The 18,124-nt window shown below is 44.6% G+C and overlaps 3 protein-coding genes across 6 annotated transcripts in view; 1 reads left to right on the top strand and 2 right to left on the bottom strand.

Moving 5' to 3' along the window:
- Positions 1-9,711, bottom strand: part of pde11a (phosphodiesterase 11a) — a 25,423-nt gene extending 15,712 nt beyond the window's left edge. The window contains exons 1-2 of the mRNA XM_030344041.1: positions 8,036-9,711; positions 6,586-6,744 (exon numbers count right to left, since the gene is read on the bottom strand). Coding sequence (XP_030199901.1) covers positions 6,586-6,744; positions 8,036-8,827 — 951 coding nt within the window. The 5' untranslated portion in view covers positions 8,828-9,711. The remainder of the gene's footprint in view (positions 1-6,585; positions 6,745-8,035) is intronic.
- Positions 9,712-9,968: 257 nt separating this feature from the next.
- LOC115533447 (cytochrome c) lies at positions 9,969-12,308 on the bottom strand. The gene is made up of 3 exons (XM_030343982.1): positions 12,195-12,308; positions 11,193-11,369; positions 9,969-10,602 (listed from the first exon to the last, which is right to left on the bottom strand). Exons 2-3 carry the CDS (start codon positions 11,362-11,364, stop codon positions 10,457-10,459), a joined length of 318 nt encoding a protein of 105 aa, XP_030199842.1. The 5' UTR covers positions 11,365-11,369; positions 12,195-12,308; the 3' UTR covers positions 9,969-10,456.
- A 1,879-nt stretch (positions 12,309-14,187) lies between these two features.
- osbpl6 (oxysterol binding protein-like 6) overlaps positions 14,188-18,124 on the top strand; it is a 44,206-nt gene continuing 40,269 nt past the window's right edge. For 3 of the 4 annotated variants that reach the window (XM_030343101.1, XM_030343102.1, XM_030343099.1), the window contains exon 1: positions 14,189-14,751. The gene's annotated coding sequence lies outside the window, so the exon portion shown is untranslated. Of the gene's footprint in view, positions 14,752-18,124 lie in introns of all 4 variants that reach the window. The other variant, XM_030343100.1, reaches the window with a different exon arrangement.

Raw genomic sequence — 18,124 nt, 5'->3', positions numbered from 1 at the left:
ACAAATAAGCCATTTAAAACGTTCAGTTAAAGGTGCGTTAGGTATTATTCAAGAGTTGTAATGCGAGTAAGTAAAAGAGTGGAGGGAGAAAGATTTTTTAAAGTAAGCGACTAAAGAAACGTTCACTATGTTTCACCGCCATTGAGAAGTGTTGCTTTCAGCCAACTGTGATTGCCAGGCCAAATGTCATCCCCAAACCAATCAGGGAAGAGATGCCCTGATTGGTAGAAACTAACCGGGAGCTGTCTAAAGTCTGAATTGGCTCACAGAGAGAAGAGAGCCAACTCGAAACAGATGGAGCATTTCACTAAATAATAGCTGATGAGGGACTCTGGCAATCCTAGGAAATACACTGAAAAAATAGATGTGAAAAGATAGGTAGGATAGGTTCTATTTTTACAATAGAAATAATGCAAGAAAATGAACATGTTAATTTTGTGCAATGAGGTCTTCATCTTTGACCTTTTCAGTTGTTTGCTGATACAGTAAGATCATTGGGTAGGCCTACTCATACTGTCACTCTGACATTGCAGTTATGATTATTATGTTATTTCAAGACACAAATAATAATTCAGTCTTTACAAATTTGGGGTAAATCCAAGAGTCTTCCTTTATACGGCCATGCCTGAGAACCAATAGCTAGGCTACCCTTGATTAGCCTGGCATCACCAGACGAATTGCAAACTGAAATTAGTCTGGAACCTCTCTGATCATTTTAGCTTTCAAAGGGGCGTCACCAATGGGCGCAGACCAAATCGCATCGATGCAATTGGAAAGGCCCACAGCCAATCACAGCGAGGAAACGGGTGCCGTAGCACTGAGAAACGAAATACACCTTTCATCTCAACAATAGCTTAAAGTGCAGTCATTTGCCCTTCTTTTAGTTAAAATATAGCTGATAGATAACAGACCGGCAGCCATCTTTTTTGTAACTGAAAATCCTTTGCACCGTCATCGTATTTTTCCCGCCTCATATCGGATAAAAGGTTGTGATTGGTCGGTCGACGTCGTACCGGACAGAAATCTTTTTACTTGGTGGGGGAGGGGGCAGTGGCGAAACTACCGGGGTGGCAAGGGGTGGCAGCTGCCACCCCCCAAAAAATACTTGCCACCCAGGTTTTTAGAAGTGTCTCCAATATACATTTATTGAATGATATTATATTTTTTGCTACTGAAGCTGTTGATCTCATTGGTAACTTGTTTAAGTTTAAGAACTAAAATCTTTATGTCCCCCCTCCCCTGTAAAATGGTTGAGTCCATTAATCCTATTTGCTCTCTTCTCACCGTGCGCATCTGCCGCTTCATTCAAATGAAGACAGAAACGTATGGCGTCACATTAGTGCCATAATTCACTAATGTGATAAAAGATGCATTCGGGCGTATTACATTATTCCACACGCGTAGATATTAACTGCGAGCGCGCAAATGATCTCTGCGCGCGCAAAACAGCCTCTCGCGCGCGCAAATTACCTCAGCGCGCGCAAAACAGCCTCTCGCGCGCGCAAATTACCTCAGCGCGCGCAAAACCTCTCGCGAAAGATGTTTTTACGCTCTCGCTCGAATTTAATTTTGGCACTATGGGGGAGGGAACCAAGGCAGGGCGGGCTTTCCTATGATTGGCTGTTTCTGAAGCGCGATATTTGATTGACAGCCCTCCTCAGCTCTCCTCTCATTCAATTCTGAATTGTACAGTTAATGGCTGAAACGATAGTTACTTATTGTAACTCTAGATTCTATGAGTATAGGGGCAGCCTTTTAAGGCTATCGATATTGGGTTATCCCTAGGCGTGAGCCGTAGCACTGAAAATTTGTAATCCCCGACCACCAACACCAGTGGGCCTCAATAACGTCCGCGTGCGGCGTGCCTCAACGACGTCCGCATTTCGCAGATATAGCCGGGCGCCGGCGCACGTTCTGCTCCCAATAAACAGCTTTTCTTCAGCTATTTAAAGGACAATGAGGCCGACACTTCAAAGGCTGCGCCTATACTCATAGAATCTGGAGTTACAATACGTTCAGCCATTTACTGTACAATTCAGAATTGAATGTGAGGAGGGCTGTCAATCAAATATCGCGCTTCAGAAACGGCCAATCACGTTTGGCCGTTTCACGTATCGCCCTGCCTTGGTTCCCTCCCCCATAGTGCCAAAATTAAATTCGAGCGAGAGCGTAAAAACATCTTTCGCGAGAGGTTTTGCGCGCGCTGAGGTAATTTGCGCACGAGAGAGGCTGTTTTGCGCGCGCTGAGGTAATTTGCGCGCGCGAGAGGCTGTTTTGCGCGCGCAGAGATCATTTGCGCGCTCGCAGTTAATATCTACGCGTGTGGAATAATGTAATACGCCCGAATGCATCTTTTATCACATTAGTGAATTATGGCACTAATGTGACGCCATAGAAACGGTTTGAAAGTCAAAGAACTGGAGACAAGCCAACTGTACGCTTGCAGTGATGAAAAAAGGTACAGTACAGCTGAAACTTCAATCAAGAAAATGTGATGGGTGGTCGCATGTGTCTTAATCTGCATGCCTGTTGTGTTCGTGTGTGGACGAGTGCGTGCTCGCCATTGACACACTGATTGCGATTGACGGTGGGGTTCCGAGATCGGACAGATCCAAACGCGCGCAGCGCGCACACACACACACACACACACACACACACACACACACACACACACACACACACACACACACACACACACACACACACACACACACACACACACACACACACACACACACACACACACGCTTTCACAGTGCAAAGGCAGGAGGTGTTCCCCTTCTTTCAGGTAACAGACAACACAATTACTTTTCAAACGATCGACACCACATCAAGTCCAGCCGGCGCACAATGGGACCGCCCAAACACGCAACTCCACAGGCAGAGAATCCACAAGCCCTTCCTCGTAGCTCTGAGTCTTATGAATATTAACAATGACAACCCATCACAACGAGGTGATGTAAATCAATCAAATATTAAATTGATTTAATATTAATCAAAGGGAGAGAAAATAAGTATTAAATTGGCTTTTCAGTGGCTGTTTCCCGATGTGCTCGGATGATGGGCGGATCATCCGAAGGGAACCACACTGAATCATTAGTCTTTTGTGTAGAGATGGACGGGTAGATAGACGCAAGAAGACTGACAGACAGACAGACAGACACACAAAACTTAAAATAGACAAACAGAAAGATAGACACAATATGTTAACTGTTTTCATTAGCGATTGGTATAAATAAATACATAGACACCAGGCATGTGTGTTTCCAACAATAAAAAGACTTGACTTGACTTGACTTTGTGTGTGTGATTTGCCACCCTTGAATTTAACTTGCCACCCTTCTGCCACCCCATGTAAAATTTTCTAGAATCGCCACTGGGAGGGGGGGGGGCAGACCTTATTCTGCAGAGAAAATGAAACATGAGCTTGCGAGATTTGTCTGGTTCCCAGGCTCATCCTCGTAGGTCATTAAAACAAAACAGAATCACTGGAATCCTGTTTAATGGCAATAAAGGAACAACAACTAAGCAGAAGAGGAGGCCATTCCCCCCCCTCATAAAGATCACTGGGGGCCCGAACCGAATATGACCGCTTATTACTCAGATCTCCGTGTACTTGGCTCTGGGGCCAAGAGAGCATCAACTGAAAATCGCTTTGACGTAAATGTCACCAATGCGAAGCACTAGGATCTGTTGTTCAGGCGGGAAAAACCCAGCTGTCTGATTGGGCCGACCGTGGGTTGGGGGTTGGGGGGGGGGGGGGGGTCTTTACATAACTCAACTCAGGCAGCTGTGCTGTGTTGCTCTCCCATGACATGGCAACACGGTTCATACTCCCAACACCCTGAAGCAAGGCAGGGTGAGACAGACTCGCTCATTCCGATTGGTTTAATTGAGCTGTCACTCAGAGGGGGGCGGGTGTGGATTGCATCTTGTTTTTGGAAGAATAACAACAAAATGAGGACTATAGATGTAGACATTTATGCACAGTAAAGAATGGAAATATATGGTGCAAAACGACACAGCTGCTACCTGGGACAAGCCAAACCACGGCAGTGATGTTAAGTGTGAAATAAAATAAATATCTCAGCTCAGTTGGTCAATAGAGAATCATGAAGAGAAGCATTCATAATTATAAGATTAAAAACGTATATGCACGCATTATGTATTGCTTTTGTTCGAATCCTTTTCTGTCTGACATAGAACTCTCATTATGCACTATAAGCATTACACATTTTATTTTTAAGGATTGTTCTTATCGGAAACATCAGGTGTTTAACAACAATCGCACCGAGGGACTTTGACATCACATCCATTGAAAGGCTGCTTTAAAAAGACAATCATACGAACCCTATGCAACACAAAAACAGAGAGATTATGACGACGAGAGAATGATCTTGAGGGAGCGTACGAGGGTCACCTGAACCAAGTTAAATAAATTAAATTGCCTTCGATGGAAGATAATGAGACGATGCAATTACACACGTGCTTTAGAAGCATGTGATCTCCCCCAAGGAGTTCCGCCCGGCAGGATATACTGAAGCCCCACCGCACAACGCAATTAAGGCCGTGTGGCATTTAAAAACAATAAAGTGTTTCCCCATCCCACGAGATTTAAGTATATGAAAACCCCCGTACGTTTTCATACCGCTGAATCGTTATCTCCCGCTAATGCCTTCTTATTGCGGTGTTACTTTACGGTGGGAGAGACGAAAGGCTGCGTGGCTTTATAGTGTTTGTGTTTATTGTTGTCATTTCAGAGCCGTCTGAGGCCCCTGCTTGCTCGCTCGCCGCGTTCTGCTCATTGTGTTCTCCCTGACATGTTCTGCCGCAGCCATCGCTGCATTAGCATGATGCTGATGCAACGTGAAGCCTTCTGAAAATGTGCAATGGAGGAAAAAATAAGGATGTTCCCCATTTATGAAGAACAGAAGGTAACCCTTGTGAATACGTGTCATGTGTTCAGAGCAACAGCCTTGGACGAGAAAAATATAACATAAAGACAATATATGAATGTATATTTGCCAAATAATGGATTCAATGAAGCCATTTAATTTTTGCTCATTATTCAAATTGCCTCTTCTTTCTATTTGGATTCGATTTAAGTACACTGGTTTGTAAGTTATGAACATACAATTTAATCCAGACTTCATATTGTAAACCAAGGCTGTAAACCAAGTCAATTCAAGTCCTCAGTATTTGTACAGCCCTTAATCACTGTCCCAGTCTCAAAGGGCTTCACAGGCCACAGGTTATGACACTCCCATAACCCTGGCCCTCACCAGAGCAAGTAGAATAATCTCCCCCATAACCACGCTGGGAACCTGAGAAGGAACCCAGAGTGGGGGTCCCTCCTTCCAGGCACGAGAGGACAAACAAACAGCAGTCAATGGAAGGCCAAAGCAATGCCACTCTGGGAGACGACACACCAGACTGTAAAAAACACATAAACACAGCCGCAGGCGTTTCACACAAATCCCTGTCTCTTGCAGGTGCAGGTGTCAGGGGGGTCTCCCAAGTTATAAGTAAGGCCAGATCTCCTTAAATAAACCACTTCTCCACCTCCATGATATTAGTTTTTCTTCAATTGAAGCTAAAGCAATTGGTAATGTGTACATTGTATATGGATATTATTTCACTGTGTGACAGATCTTATAATCGCCTATGCTGTGATGAACTCAACATTTCCCAGTGCTGATTGAGAACAGGAGGTTTTCCTTGATCTTAAATGTACTTGCAGCAGAGTTGCTGCCTGATGCTGCCTATAAGTCGGACCCACGGTGGATACACGCCGCAGGTATCATCCACACACGTCCTACCTTCCTATCTCCTCAAAGCCCTCCTCCACGACCATGTGAACTTTAATGTTTGTTTACGCATCCATGCCCATACATGTTCATTGTGAGAGCGGGAGCTGGTCATTTACACATTTTTTATGAGAAGAAGATTTATATTTTTTATGCTTTATGATCGGGTGAGATAGGAAGGAAGATCTGGGAGAGAGAGGGGAGGACATGCAGCAGAAGAACCATCGGCGGGATCCAAACCCGGGTCGCTGCGATCGGGACTGAGCCTTCATCGTACGCGCTCTATACCCAGTGAGCCAGCAGGGCTCCCCGATAGTATGCATTATAGTTCAGGAGGTTTGACAGTCGGGGGTTTGACAGTCGGGGGTTTGACAGTCGAGGGTTTGACGGTCGGGGGTTTGACAGTCGAGGGTCTGACAGTCGGGGGTTTGACAGTCGGGGGTTTGACAGTCGAGGGTTTGACAGTCGGGGGTTTGACAGTCGAGGGTTTGACAGTCGAGGGTTTGACAGTCGGGGGTTGGACAGTCGAGGGTTGGACAGTCGGGGGTTTGACAGTCGGGGGTTGGACAGTCGAGGATTTGAACGTCTGGGGTTTGACAATCGAGGGTTTGATAGTCCGGGGTTTGACAGTCGAGAGTTTGACAGTCGGCAGTTTGACAGTTGGGGGTTTGACAGTCGAGGGTTTGACAGTCGGGGGTTGGACAGTCGAGGGTTTGACAGTCGGGGGTTTGACAGTCCGGGGTTTGACAGTCTGGGGGTTTGACAGTCCGGGGTTTACCCTCTCGTCTTCCTCTGTGAAGAGGGCGCCGCCCGGGCTCTTGTTGATGGCCTGGGCCACGCCGATGACCTCGCCGTCGCTGTTGTGGATGGGCATGCACAGCAGCGACTGCGTCTTGTAGCCCGTCATCTTGTCGATCTCGTCGCTGAAGCGGCGGTCCTGCCGTCGGTGGGAGAGGACGCACACGGCGCAGACACGCATTGTCACAGCCCACCCTGGTCGTATAGCCTACACCTGGCTCACCTACTCATGGATGGAGCCTACACATGTCATGTTGCTTGACACAATGCATGGAACTTGCACATGTTATGGAGGCTACACATGTTATGGAGACTTTACATGTCATGTAATTTACACAGTGCATGTCATGAAGCCTAGACATGTTATGTAGCCTACACAATGAATGGAGGCTTCACATGTTACGGAGCCTATACATGACTTGTAGCCTACACATGTCATGGAGACTATACATGGCTTGTAGCTACACACAATCCATGGAGTCAACACGTCATGGACCCTACACATGTTATATTGCCTACTCATTGCATGGAGCCTCTGCTATGTAGCCTACACATGTTATGTAGCCTATAGATTAGATAAGACTTTATTAATGGATAACACTTCACGGCATGTATTGAACACATGTTATGTAGCCTAGACATTCAAAATGCAACGAGGTAAAGGTGATTTAATGTTTAACAAATCACACAATATTAAAATGTACCACAGCTGCCGTCAACACTGACAGCTAGTGGTTTCAATCTGCCTTCTTTAGCTCCTACTTAGTCAACAACAACAGCTACACAACACATAAACAGGCTTGAAGGTATCCAAATTATCTATTCATGTCTTGTCAGTTAAACAGTCAGCAACAGTAGAAGCAGCTGGAAATGGGGGTTCATAGTGGCACCTGCAATAGGCCTACCGTAAACATATAAAAGAGCTTGCTCGTTATATTCTCCAGATGTATTTTTTTGTTCTGGTGTAGTGTAGTGCACTTCCTTTTTAATTAGATTTTCCTGGCATTTGATATTTGCACTGGCTACAGGTGGCCCAAATGCGATGGATGCACTGTTGCATCGAGACAATTCAACAGTTTAAACAATGAAATTATGCTTTGACCCCCCACGCTCACCACCACCGCGCTCCTATACATCTCTAATTCAAGAGAGAGAGAGAGAGAGAGAGAGAGAGAGAGAGAGAGAGAGAGAGAGAGAGAGAGAGAGAGAGAGAGAGAGAGAGAGAGAGAGAGAGAGAGAGAGAGAGACACACACACACACACACACACACACACACACACACACACACACACACACACACACACACACACACACACACACACACACACACAGACAGACAGACAGACAGACAGACAGACAGACAGACAGACAGACACACAGACACACAGACACACAGACAGACACACAGACAGACACACAGACAGACATACCTGATAAGCATCAGGGATGTTTACGGTCTCCCCGTGCTCAGCCACATATCCAATGATGCCTTTCCCCCAGGGAACCTGCACTTCGTCGGAATTCCTCAAAGAAGGTAAGATTGTAATCCCAGCGTGCACGTCAAAGAATTTCGACACGAGCGTCTTCTTGTTGGCCGAGCCCTCAACCAGGAACAGAGAGCAGCGGTCCGCGTCCACCATGATGCACACGAACACCAGGATCTTGTAGCTCAGACTGGTTATATCCAAATCGTTGGAGATGTCCTTCACCAGCTCCAGGAAGAACTCGCGCTCGTTGTGCTCCTTGAGGTAGTACTTAAAGTCCACCGCGGTGGAGGGGTACTGGGGGATGTTGACGCGGGACTCCAGCAGGGCGCTGAGGATGTGTGCGGTGGTCGGGGGCAGGGAGCTGGCTTTCCGGAGAAGCGCTCGTCTCCTCATGCTCGTCAGCGGTTCCTGAGCCCGGGTATTAACGTGCTCGTCGTAAGTTCTATTGCAGTTCATGGCCTTGGACCGGGCGAATGTCGTGCGGAGCTCCTTCTGCGACGCACGCCTCTGGGCGCCGTCGCCCCGGCTCGCCCAGCTCTCTTTACGCGCGTACGGTTTCTCCGGTTCCGCGGCGACCTGAGCGGAGGACGCGGTTGGTTTGCTCGCCGGGTGAGTCTTGAGCCATTTCTCCACCATGCTTTGCTTCCCCTTTCGGTTTAAATAGTCCTCGAATAACTCCGGGTGCGTGTCCAGAAAAGTTTCCACGTCCGAGAAGACCATGTTGGACATTGCCATGTCTGTACTTCAGCTGGATGTCACGTCAGTATCATCAAATCCATGAAGTTACAGTTAGATAATTATCACGTACCATCTCTCATCGGGGATCAAAGTAGAGAATCCGTTGACACCACAACTTCCTCAGAGGCATACCTCCCGCGGAGGACCCGCGGATACGATCCCAACCTCCGTGATTGGGAGCGGTGCTGCTGGAGACTCTCCGAAGCGCCCGCATATTCCCTCTGACATCTCCTCACTTTGGGCCGTGAATCATTAAAACATAAGGAAACATATCCAGCAGATCCATAGTATAGAACCAGATACGATCCCCCTGTAGCCTGGACGGTCACTCTTTCCTCGACTCAGCCACTCTGGACTGGAGCATCTCCGTCGAGCAGAGCTTCTGTGCGCAAATGACGGTGTTGGCGAACGGCGCGCTGGAGGCAGTGTTGCCAGATTGGGCACAATGTCCAGCCCAATCTGGCAACACTGGCTGGAGGATGCTGACGTGCACGTCATCGCACAGAAGGAGCATCTTCTCAGAGCATCGACCGGTGGGAGACAATAACTAAACACAGGAAAATAGAATCGATGCCGTTGGCTTCTTTCTTGAGTTATCAGCCTTTTGGTGTGTATATATCCTACTTTTAAACGGCGCGTCAAAGTATATGCAGCATCAGCGGTCGTCACTGTACAAAGAAAGATAAGACCGAGCAAAGTATTTCTGTTCTTGCTTTATGTTACTTGTACTAAATACATATTTCATGTATACAGTTGAAAGGCTTGTAGATATATCACCATTATCCAGCCTTCATATCTGTGCAGATCTTACCATCATGCAGGACGCATTGGAAATTGCAATGTAAAAAATGTACAATGGGTGTTTTAATTATACTGGCTTAATTTGAATTTTGTTTCTTAACTCGTTTACATTTCATTGGTTGCCGTATCACATTTGCACCTGATGCCGAGTATTTGCAGTGGATCCTTCAGAACGCTAGATGGAGCTATAGTCCAACTTTTACTAGACTTGAATATCAGACCTCGAATGCTTGATTTCAGTCATACGTTTCCCCACATCACATGGACCCGTCAACTGACGATTGAAAACATCTTTGTTCAATGGTAGGAGTAAGGTTTGTCCATGAAAGAAAATCACTTAGCGAAATGTATTTTATTTGAATAGTAGACCTAAGTTAGTGTAAGACCCCTTACAGAAACCCATCAAGGCACTTTCAGGCGATATTAAATCAATCATTGACAGAATAAAAATATGTTGTATTGCACTAGAATATAAAAATAGAGCTTTTTGGCCTCTCAGAACAGTAATGAATAAACAGTGTAAATATAGAGAGAGAAAAACACCTAAAAAAATACCCAACAGAACCAGGGCTTTGGTCTCAGTCAACATAAGAAATAACAGATACAGCTGTGCAATAGAATGCCAAAGGCCGGAGTTGCTGCATTCAGGTAATGGACACGTCAGCCCCTACACCACACGTAGTATATTTTAAAGAGGAACCCAGCGAATAAAAAACGGAATATTGGTCGATACTTAAAATGGCCACCCACCACCGGTAGAACTAGTAACACCCCGTGCAGTAACAACAGGAAAAAGTACATTGTAGGTCAACGTCTCGGACGCCATTATGAAGTGGCGGACTTCAGGTACGCGATGACGTCGGTTCGCTCGCTCTTCTTCCTGAGGCCGGCGAAGATCATCTTGGTTCCTGGGATGTACTTCTTTGGGTTCTCCAGGTACACCATCAACGTGTCCTCGTCCCAGGTGATTCCTGGGGGACATTTGGTTTTTAAGGGAATGAAGCCGACGCCATAAACAACACCGACATGGTTTCCTCTAAATCAACCGCTACCATGAGGCGCAAAGAGATCAGGCAGTGGAGACTGGGTTGACCTGTAGTAAGCAAGTCAATTAATATATAAATATATAAAGCACATTTAAACAGCATAAACTGACTAAAGCGCTGTACAGTGGATAACTAAAAAGACAAAATAAAATAAAAAACACATTGGACCAAAAGTCATAATTATATGAAGATAAACCTTCAATATCAGGGCAAACAACGAAGAATGAGCAGGAGTACAGGGTTAGGGAACAAGGAAAACCAGGGAATAAAGGTGGGTTTTTAGCCTGGATTTGAAGGCATAACTGGATGGATCTAATATCCAGGAGGTAACCCGGAAGGTTGCTAGTTCGATCCCCGGCGCCTCCTATCCGAGTGTACCTGAGCAAGACACCTCACCTCAACTGCTCCCGCCATTGGTGAATGCGTGAATGGTTCCATGTTCCTTTGGACTAAAAGCATCAGCTGAATGCCCTAAGTATGAATTCCCAAACATAAACCTGATCCTCCTCGGTTACCTTTGCTCTTGTTGGCGTCCGTGTACGAGTAGCCGTCTGCCTGCCCTGTCTTCCGCCCAAACAGACCCCAGAGGTTCGGCCCGACCTTGTGCTTCCCACCATTTTCTACTGTGTGGCATTGGGCACACTTCTGGACAAAAGACTTCTTTCCCTTGGCAATGTCGGCAGGCATGGTTCCTGTAACAAAGAAAACATTTTTTTAAACATTATATAGCTACATGAAGAGAAAAAAAAGTTAGTAGCATGTACGTTTTCTATTTTATAAACATAGATTCTAGTATGAAAAGCATGGCTTATTATGTATTCGAAACACAAGTCATTTTACATATAGCTTAAGTTATGGTAACTACTTGATAGTCGCTGCATTAATAAATAAAGCTTAGCACAAGCCTCCCCTAACAGAGTGATGTCCCTTGATTCATACATGCATCTTTACACAAGCCTCAAACAGGAGAGAACACTTCATTTCTTATGAAATGTTACACCAGCCTCTGGGTTTCATAACCTGGGTGTAGTGACCTCGTGTGACCACTTCTGTGGTTGCGCAACGTTTTTTCCGACAGGTATCTTTAAGGTGAAACGTCCTCTTAATGAGGCCTAATGATAATATTGTAACACAAATGCCCTTTCAAAGTACATTGGATTAGGCTGTGATCGGCCATTTTCCACACAACACACACACACACAAAAAGAATCACATAAAAGCACCGTGATCATATCCATTCAAGTTAAAGTTCGAGAAACTGGTAAGAACATCTCAGAAAAACGAATACATAAGATATATCATATAAATACATATCGAGTCAATATGTATATGATGTTGTTAGTTAAGTGTATATCAACATTTCCAATGACTGGGTGTGGATCCAATTAAAATATTTTCATTAGTAGTTACGCAAAATGGAACACCTATATAACACTTATGAAGTAGTAATTAGTAAAAACAACAAAGAAAGAACGCATTAATGACAATAATGTTCCTTGAGAGCAACAATCTCTTACCGTGTGTGTGGGATCAGTTCTGATCGGCAAACTTCAGAAACTCAAAACTCTGTTCGGCACCCGGTGTAATGCCGCACTTCCGGGTCTCTTCTCCTTCTTCTTCTTCTTCTGTTTAATGGCGGAACATAGCTTTTCACTATATACCGCCCCCTACTGGACTACTACACAGCAGTGTGTAACAAGGAAGTTGGCAAATGATCATAAAAATAAATTCAGAGAAAAAACATGTAACCAAAAAAAATAAACCAAAATGAATGAACTAACAAAATATACAAATGAATAATGATAATGTATATATGTATCGATCTATATGTATGTATATATATATATATATATATATATATATATATATATATATATATATATATATATATATATATATATATATATATATATATATATATATATATATATATATTTAAGGTTAAATTATTCTAATTAGTTCAGTATTATTAAGATACATAACAAAAACCCCATTCCTTATATTCAAAAATATTCTGAATGTCATTTTCTTTGCATTTCTGCCTGTGCTGGTCAAATTTCTTACAGTTAAATAAAACATGATTAACATCCTCAAGAACTTTGCACTCAGAGCATACACCATTACTTTTACTTATTATTGCTAGAGTGGAAGCAAGTCCAGTATGACCTAATCTCAACCTTGTTATTACAACTTATTCATGTCTGTTTAGCCCCTTTGAGGTCATTATTTTCCCTCCAACACTGCTCTGGTTCCTATGGTAGTATCTGGCTGAACTCTCTGACTCCCATTCATCTTGCCACCTTAACATAACCTCTGATTTAATTGATGATATAGCATCACCTTTGCCCAATGGAATGTGAATATGTTTGGTCTAATTCCAGTGCTTTTTTAGCTAATTTATCAGCAAACTTCCTGGTCTCCCTGACGTCATCCCACGTCATCCCATTACTTCCAGCCCGGTCATGTGGTTTGTTAACTTCGGACTGTATTGATTTATATTTAACAATGACTTATTATGGCAATTGGATTTGATTGGTTAAAATGCACATTTATGTTCAAATGCTTTAAAGTGAGTATATCAAACACACACACAAACACAAACACACACACACACACACACACACACACACACACACACACACACACACACACACACACACACACACACACACACACACACACACACACACATACACACACATACACACTAGTTAACTATGATCATATCGGTGGGAAATATTACTGAGGCATATGCTAGTGTGATCTTAACTCCCAATGTGGTGTTTCAGCAGAGTTAAATGAGATTTAGCCGGGCCGATATTGAAATTAACAACTAATGACCGTACCAGCATACTCTATTACCTAGTACCAGTGGCTTGGTAACAGTCCACTCTGAAACCAATAAACCAGTGGCAAGGATGTGTTTAACACATGCACACACACATCCGTGTGTGTATGTGTGTGTGTGTGTGTGTGTGTGTGTGTGTGTGTGTGTGTGTGTGTGTGTGTGTGTGTGTGTGTGTGTGCGCGCGTGTGCGTGTGTGCGTGCGTGTGTGCGTGCGTGTGTGCGTGCGTGTGTGTGTGTGTGTGTGTGCGTGTGTATGGGGGGGAGGGGGTTAAGTGTCAAACCGGACACTGATAATACTAAACCGGAAGCCACAAACATAATACTGTGACTGTGCTGCTATGGTATATTATTTGTCACATAAGTCATTGTATGTCTATCAAAATGTAATATATTTACTCCATTGCCGAGCTATGGAAATGACAAGCTTATATTGGTGGCGGTGACTGCATCTTGGTCTGTTTATTGCAAATATTAGTTATTTTATCATGTTCGTATTATTATATTATTATTCGTATTATTATTACATCTGATAAAACTGTGATAGTGTTCCAACACCTTTTATTCACTAAAATAAAAAAATACAACAAAAATAAAAAAAGACACTTGGAACCACTAGGGGGCAGTCCTTCCTATTTCGTATGTTTGGTAACTATGGTCGTTTTACAGAATTTCTTAAACAGACACAAAGAGACGAAGCTAATTAATCTATCCATTTCTTGTTATCCAAGCTATCCAACCATTATTCTTTTTTTCCCCATGTAGTTCAGCAGTACAACAACCGAAAAGCTCCTCCCCTCCGTACGGAAAATGCTAGAAAAGCGACCACTCTTTGAATCCATCCCCGGGTTTTCCAGACCACTGGCGGTCCGATCTCCCTTTGATCCAGCCCGGTGGTTCCTTCCCGCTCAGACCCCGTTCTTGCTGCAGGGAGGAGCGTTCTGAGCGCAGAACGGTGAGCATCATAGGCTGCATTTAAGGAAACGGGCCACCACAGCACTTTTTTGACTTTCCATAATGTTCTAGAATCGGCCACTATAGGCTCTTTATACATTTCAAGGAGGATGTTTGCTGTTGGGTCCACGAACGACGTTTTGCTGTGAAACCGCCGACGGTGGGAATCTCTGGTCTAGTTCAGAGAGAGAGAGGGAGAGGGAGAGAGAGGGGGAACCTTCAATTATTTCCTGCGCCAAGAATCCCAAAGACATGGTCCTTCCATCCAATCTGTGGTAAGGCACATCTCGATCACACACACCTGCCATTCTCACCCACACGCGTAAACAAAAGGTCACACACATGCACGGTAGCCTGCGTAACGCATTGACGCAGAACGACCGCTCCAAACCCTCTCCCGGGCTGCTCTCTAGCCGAGCATCTCATCCCCATTGTATTTGCATCCTCAATGAATCACCGAGGACCAGTCAGACATGACCACCTTGCTACGGATAGCCCGGCCTGCTGCTGCTGGATGAGGATAGTCAGGATGAGGAAGCGTCGCGGTGTGTTTTCAGTGACCCCGAACACGTTCATTTATGGGGTAATTCATAACGCAGAGTTATGAAACCTATGGAGCAGGCCGGACTGAAGGGACACGGCGAGGCTGGGGGCTGCCAGCCAATTGGTGACTTTGATAGAAGGCACATCGCGTGTAATGCGTCACTGACATTTTTTTCACATCATGTTTGGTCACGTTTGTTAATTGGTAATTAACGTGCTGTTATTCGTAATTAGCTGCTCTCTCACGCTCCCTCCGGCTCTGTCTACGTAATTAGCACAGAGTCGCTTGTTTCCCCTTAAAACGATCCTAAGGATGCAAAGTAGAGCCGAATGTGAAGACATGTTAAACATATTTTTAATTCTGTTCTTGTGTTATTTAAGTGAAGGTCAGTGATTGACTTTGCAGGGTTTTAAGTAGACTTGGTCCCTGTAAATTAACCAGCAGGAGAGTGGACTGGGAAGTGGAATGGTTTTGCGCTAACTCAGTGCCCGCCTTTCTGTTGAAGACTGGCTGTGATCTGCAGCGGGATTGATGGTCTCATCGAGGCCTGAGATCCTCCTGCTGAACATGTCCCCGTTTACTCAACACGGGATATTTGCAATTCTTAATTTTTTTCACTGTAGAAAACTACCTTTTAGCTTCGTTATTTAGTTGAATGATCCCAGCTTTAAACACATCCTTGCCACTGGTTTATTGGTTTCAGAGTCGACTGTTACCAAGCCACTGGTAGGTAATAGAGTATGCTGGTAGGGTCATGAGCAATTAATTTCAATATCGGCCCGGCTAAATCTCATTTAACTCTGCTGAAACACCACATTGGGAGTTAAGATCACACTAGCAGATGCCTCAGCAATATTCATTTCCTACCGATATGATCATAGTTAAATTAATTTGACTATTTCCTCTTTTTGGAGCATTAAGCTGTACGATATGAGTCACCACAATCTTTATGAAGAAAGCAGACACAAACAATAGGCCTACTCTAGGTTTGGCCTTCAATTCCGTACATTAAACACTTACATTAGCCTGTTAAGATTTCAATTTGCTTTTAATTATCTCAAACATGGCAGTGCGACCTCAGATGTGGTCCCATATCATTCTGTCACAGGTCCATATGTCTCACATGTTGCACATCTGCGTTCTGTCAAAGCTGCACACGTGCATACAAACAACTCCCATCGACCGCTGTGGTCTATATTAAGCCTGTATTAATGTATGCATCATTAGCCGCCAGTGAATTAGAGCCAAACATGTAACCTGACCCCGGGAGGTCGCCTCTGTTGCTCCACTTCTAATATGCATCAGCCCGGTTGTTGTGCGGCCGCCCGGTCGATGCTGTGTACAGCCGTCTGCTGAAGCCCTGGTCCTCGCCCAGGTTCACAGCACCTGTCCTCCGGTCCTGCAGGAGTCCTTTACAACGGCCACACTCTGTACTGCATCCTCTTGGATCCAAATCACCCCAGATCACGACTGATCCGACTCCCGGTCGTCCGGATCGACCGCTTCCTCCAGCCAGGGCTTTGGGGTTTAGGGCTGCGTTAAACAGAAACGATTTCCCAACCTTTCAACATTTGCGTTTCAGTGCTCATGTTACGGTGATGGTCCGCAACATGATGGGTTAACATCCCCAGCACTGTTGTCATGAAACCAGTCAATGTGTCATAATCTAGGTACAACAGTGTTAAATTGAGACTTTCATTTGTTATGTGATGCTTGTTGTTTTGTTATGCTTACATAATATTTGGATCACAATATAACATTCGCTGTGTGAAGTATTTGTATCGGATATACATTATATCTAGCAGCAGGCCTTAGAGTAAAAGGTTTAAGGATTCATGGTTTTCTTTTAAATGCTTGATTATCAATTACCTGGAATTGACTTCACCTAATACAACATGGAACTATAAACTACTGCTGTGTAGAACTACTACTCTGTTACTTGCCTTTAATGAGCCCGTGGTTCACACTGATCGGTGTATCCAGTGTGTTGTTAAGTCATCATTACATCATTCTAAAATGTTGATGCAACCTGGCCCCTCCTGGCCTCACAGTGTACTGTATCGCACCACAACACTGATCCCAGCGTAGATCCCATTACACTCCTGGTCATCAACACAACAGAAAGGAAATGTATTCCACCCAGCACATTACCTATTATAACGTGGGATTCACCAACCGTGTAACGCCAATAGTTTGATCCTTTAATCAACAAAGTACACACAACAACAATAACCTCTGTCGTTTTCGTTGTCGTTTTTTTTGCTTATATGTATTTGTTTCGCGAACTGGAATGTGCTTTTCGGTTTCTTCCGACCTCGGCGTCCTGCTGGGGATAATTAACGCCGTCCCGCCGGAGTAGATGTGCTGATTACTGTTTCATTACGGCTCTATGGGTCTCTGACGGCGCGGGGTCACCAGGAGTAACGAGCCCACCCCGTCCCGCCCGGCGATACAGTCCACCGCGTCGTCGGTTCATCAGACCAGACTCCCCGGGAGAAACCTCTCCCCGCCAATATGCTCTTATTAAGTGAACTATGATTTCACCCCGTCGTTCTAGCGAAGTATTTTGGTTCGGCGCCATGTAGTGTAAACTAGCGGCTCGTTAGCTTGGTGAACTAGACAGGCCTTTTGTTGAAGAGGCGCCATATTGTCAGCTGTCAGTTCGTCTCACAGTCGAGGCTTTGAAAGAATGTCTAGAGAGCGTTTTTTGCGCAGCGGCACGGACACAAGTGTTATTGGTGGTCTCCAGAAACGGGCAGCTTTTTAACGCGCCGGGACTTATGCGAGCAAGCATTGTGTGCTAGCCTGTGGCCATTCAGAATCTAACACCTGTCAACCCCAGAACCACATCAACTAGTCATTACAGGAAATACGTTTACAGGAAATAACGTTTTTTGCCAAAAAACTATGTTTACATTTAGATTCAAGGCATTTAGCAGACACTTTTATCCAAGTGACTTATGACTTACAACAAAGTACATTTGTTAGAAGAAGGAGAAACAATACTTCACAGTCAGTACAGTTAGGATGTTTATAGAAACAAGTGCCAAGCCCTTACAATCACTAGGCTAACACATTCCCCGTATACAACAAAGCTAGCTATC

Source organism: Gadus morhua, chromosome 20, assembly GCF_902167405.1.
Source record: "Gadus morhua chromosome 20, gadMor3.0, whole genome shotgun sequence".
Taxonomy (NCBI): Eukaryota; Metazoa; Chordata; class Actinopteri; order Gadiformes; family Gadidae; genus Gadus; species Gadus morhua.
Note: the sequence above shows the minus strand (reverse complement) of the source record. Positions and strands in the feature narration are given on the sequence as shown.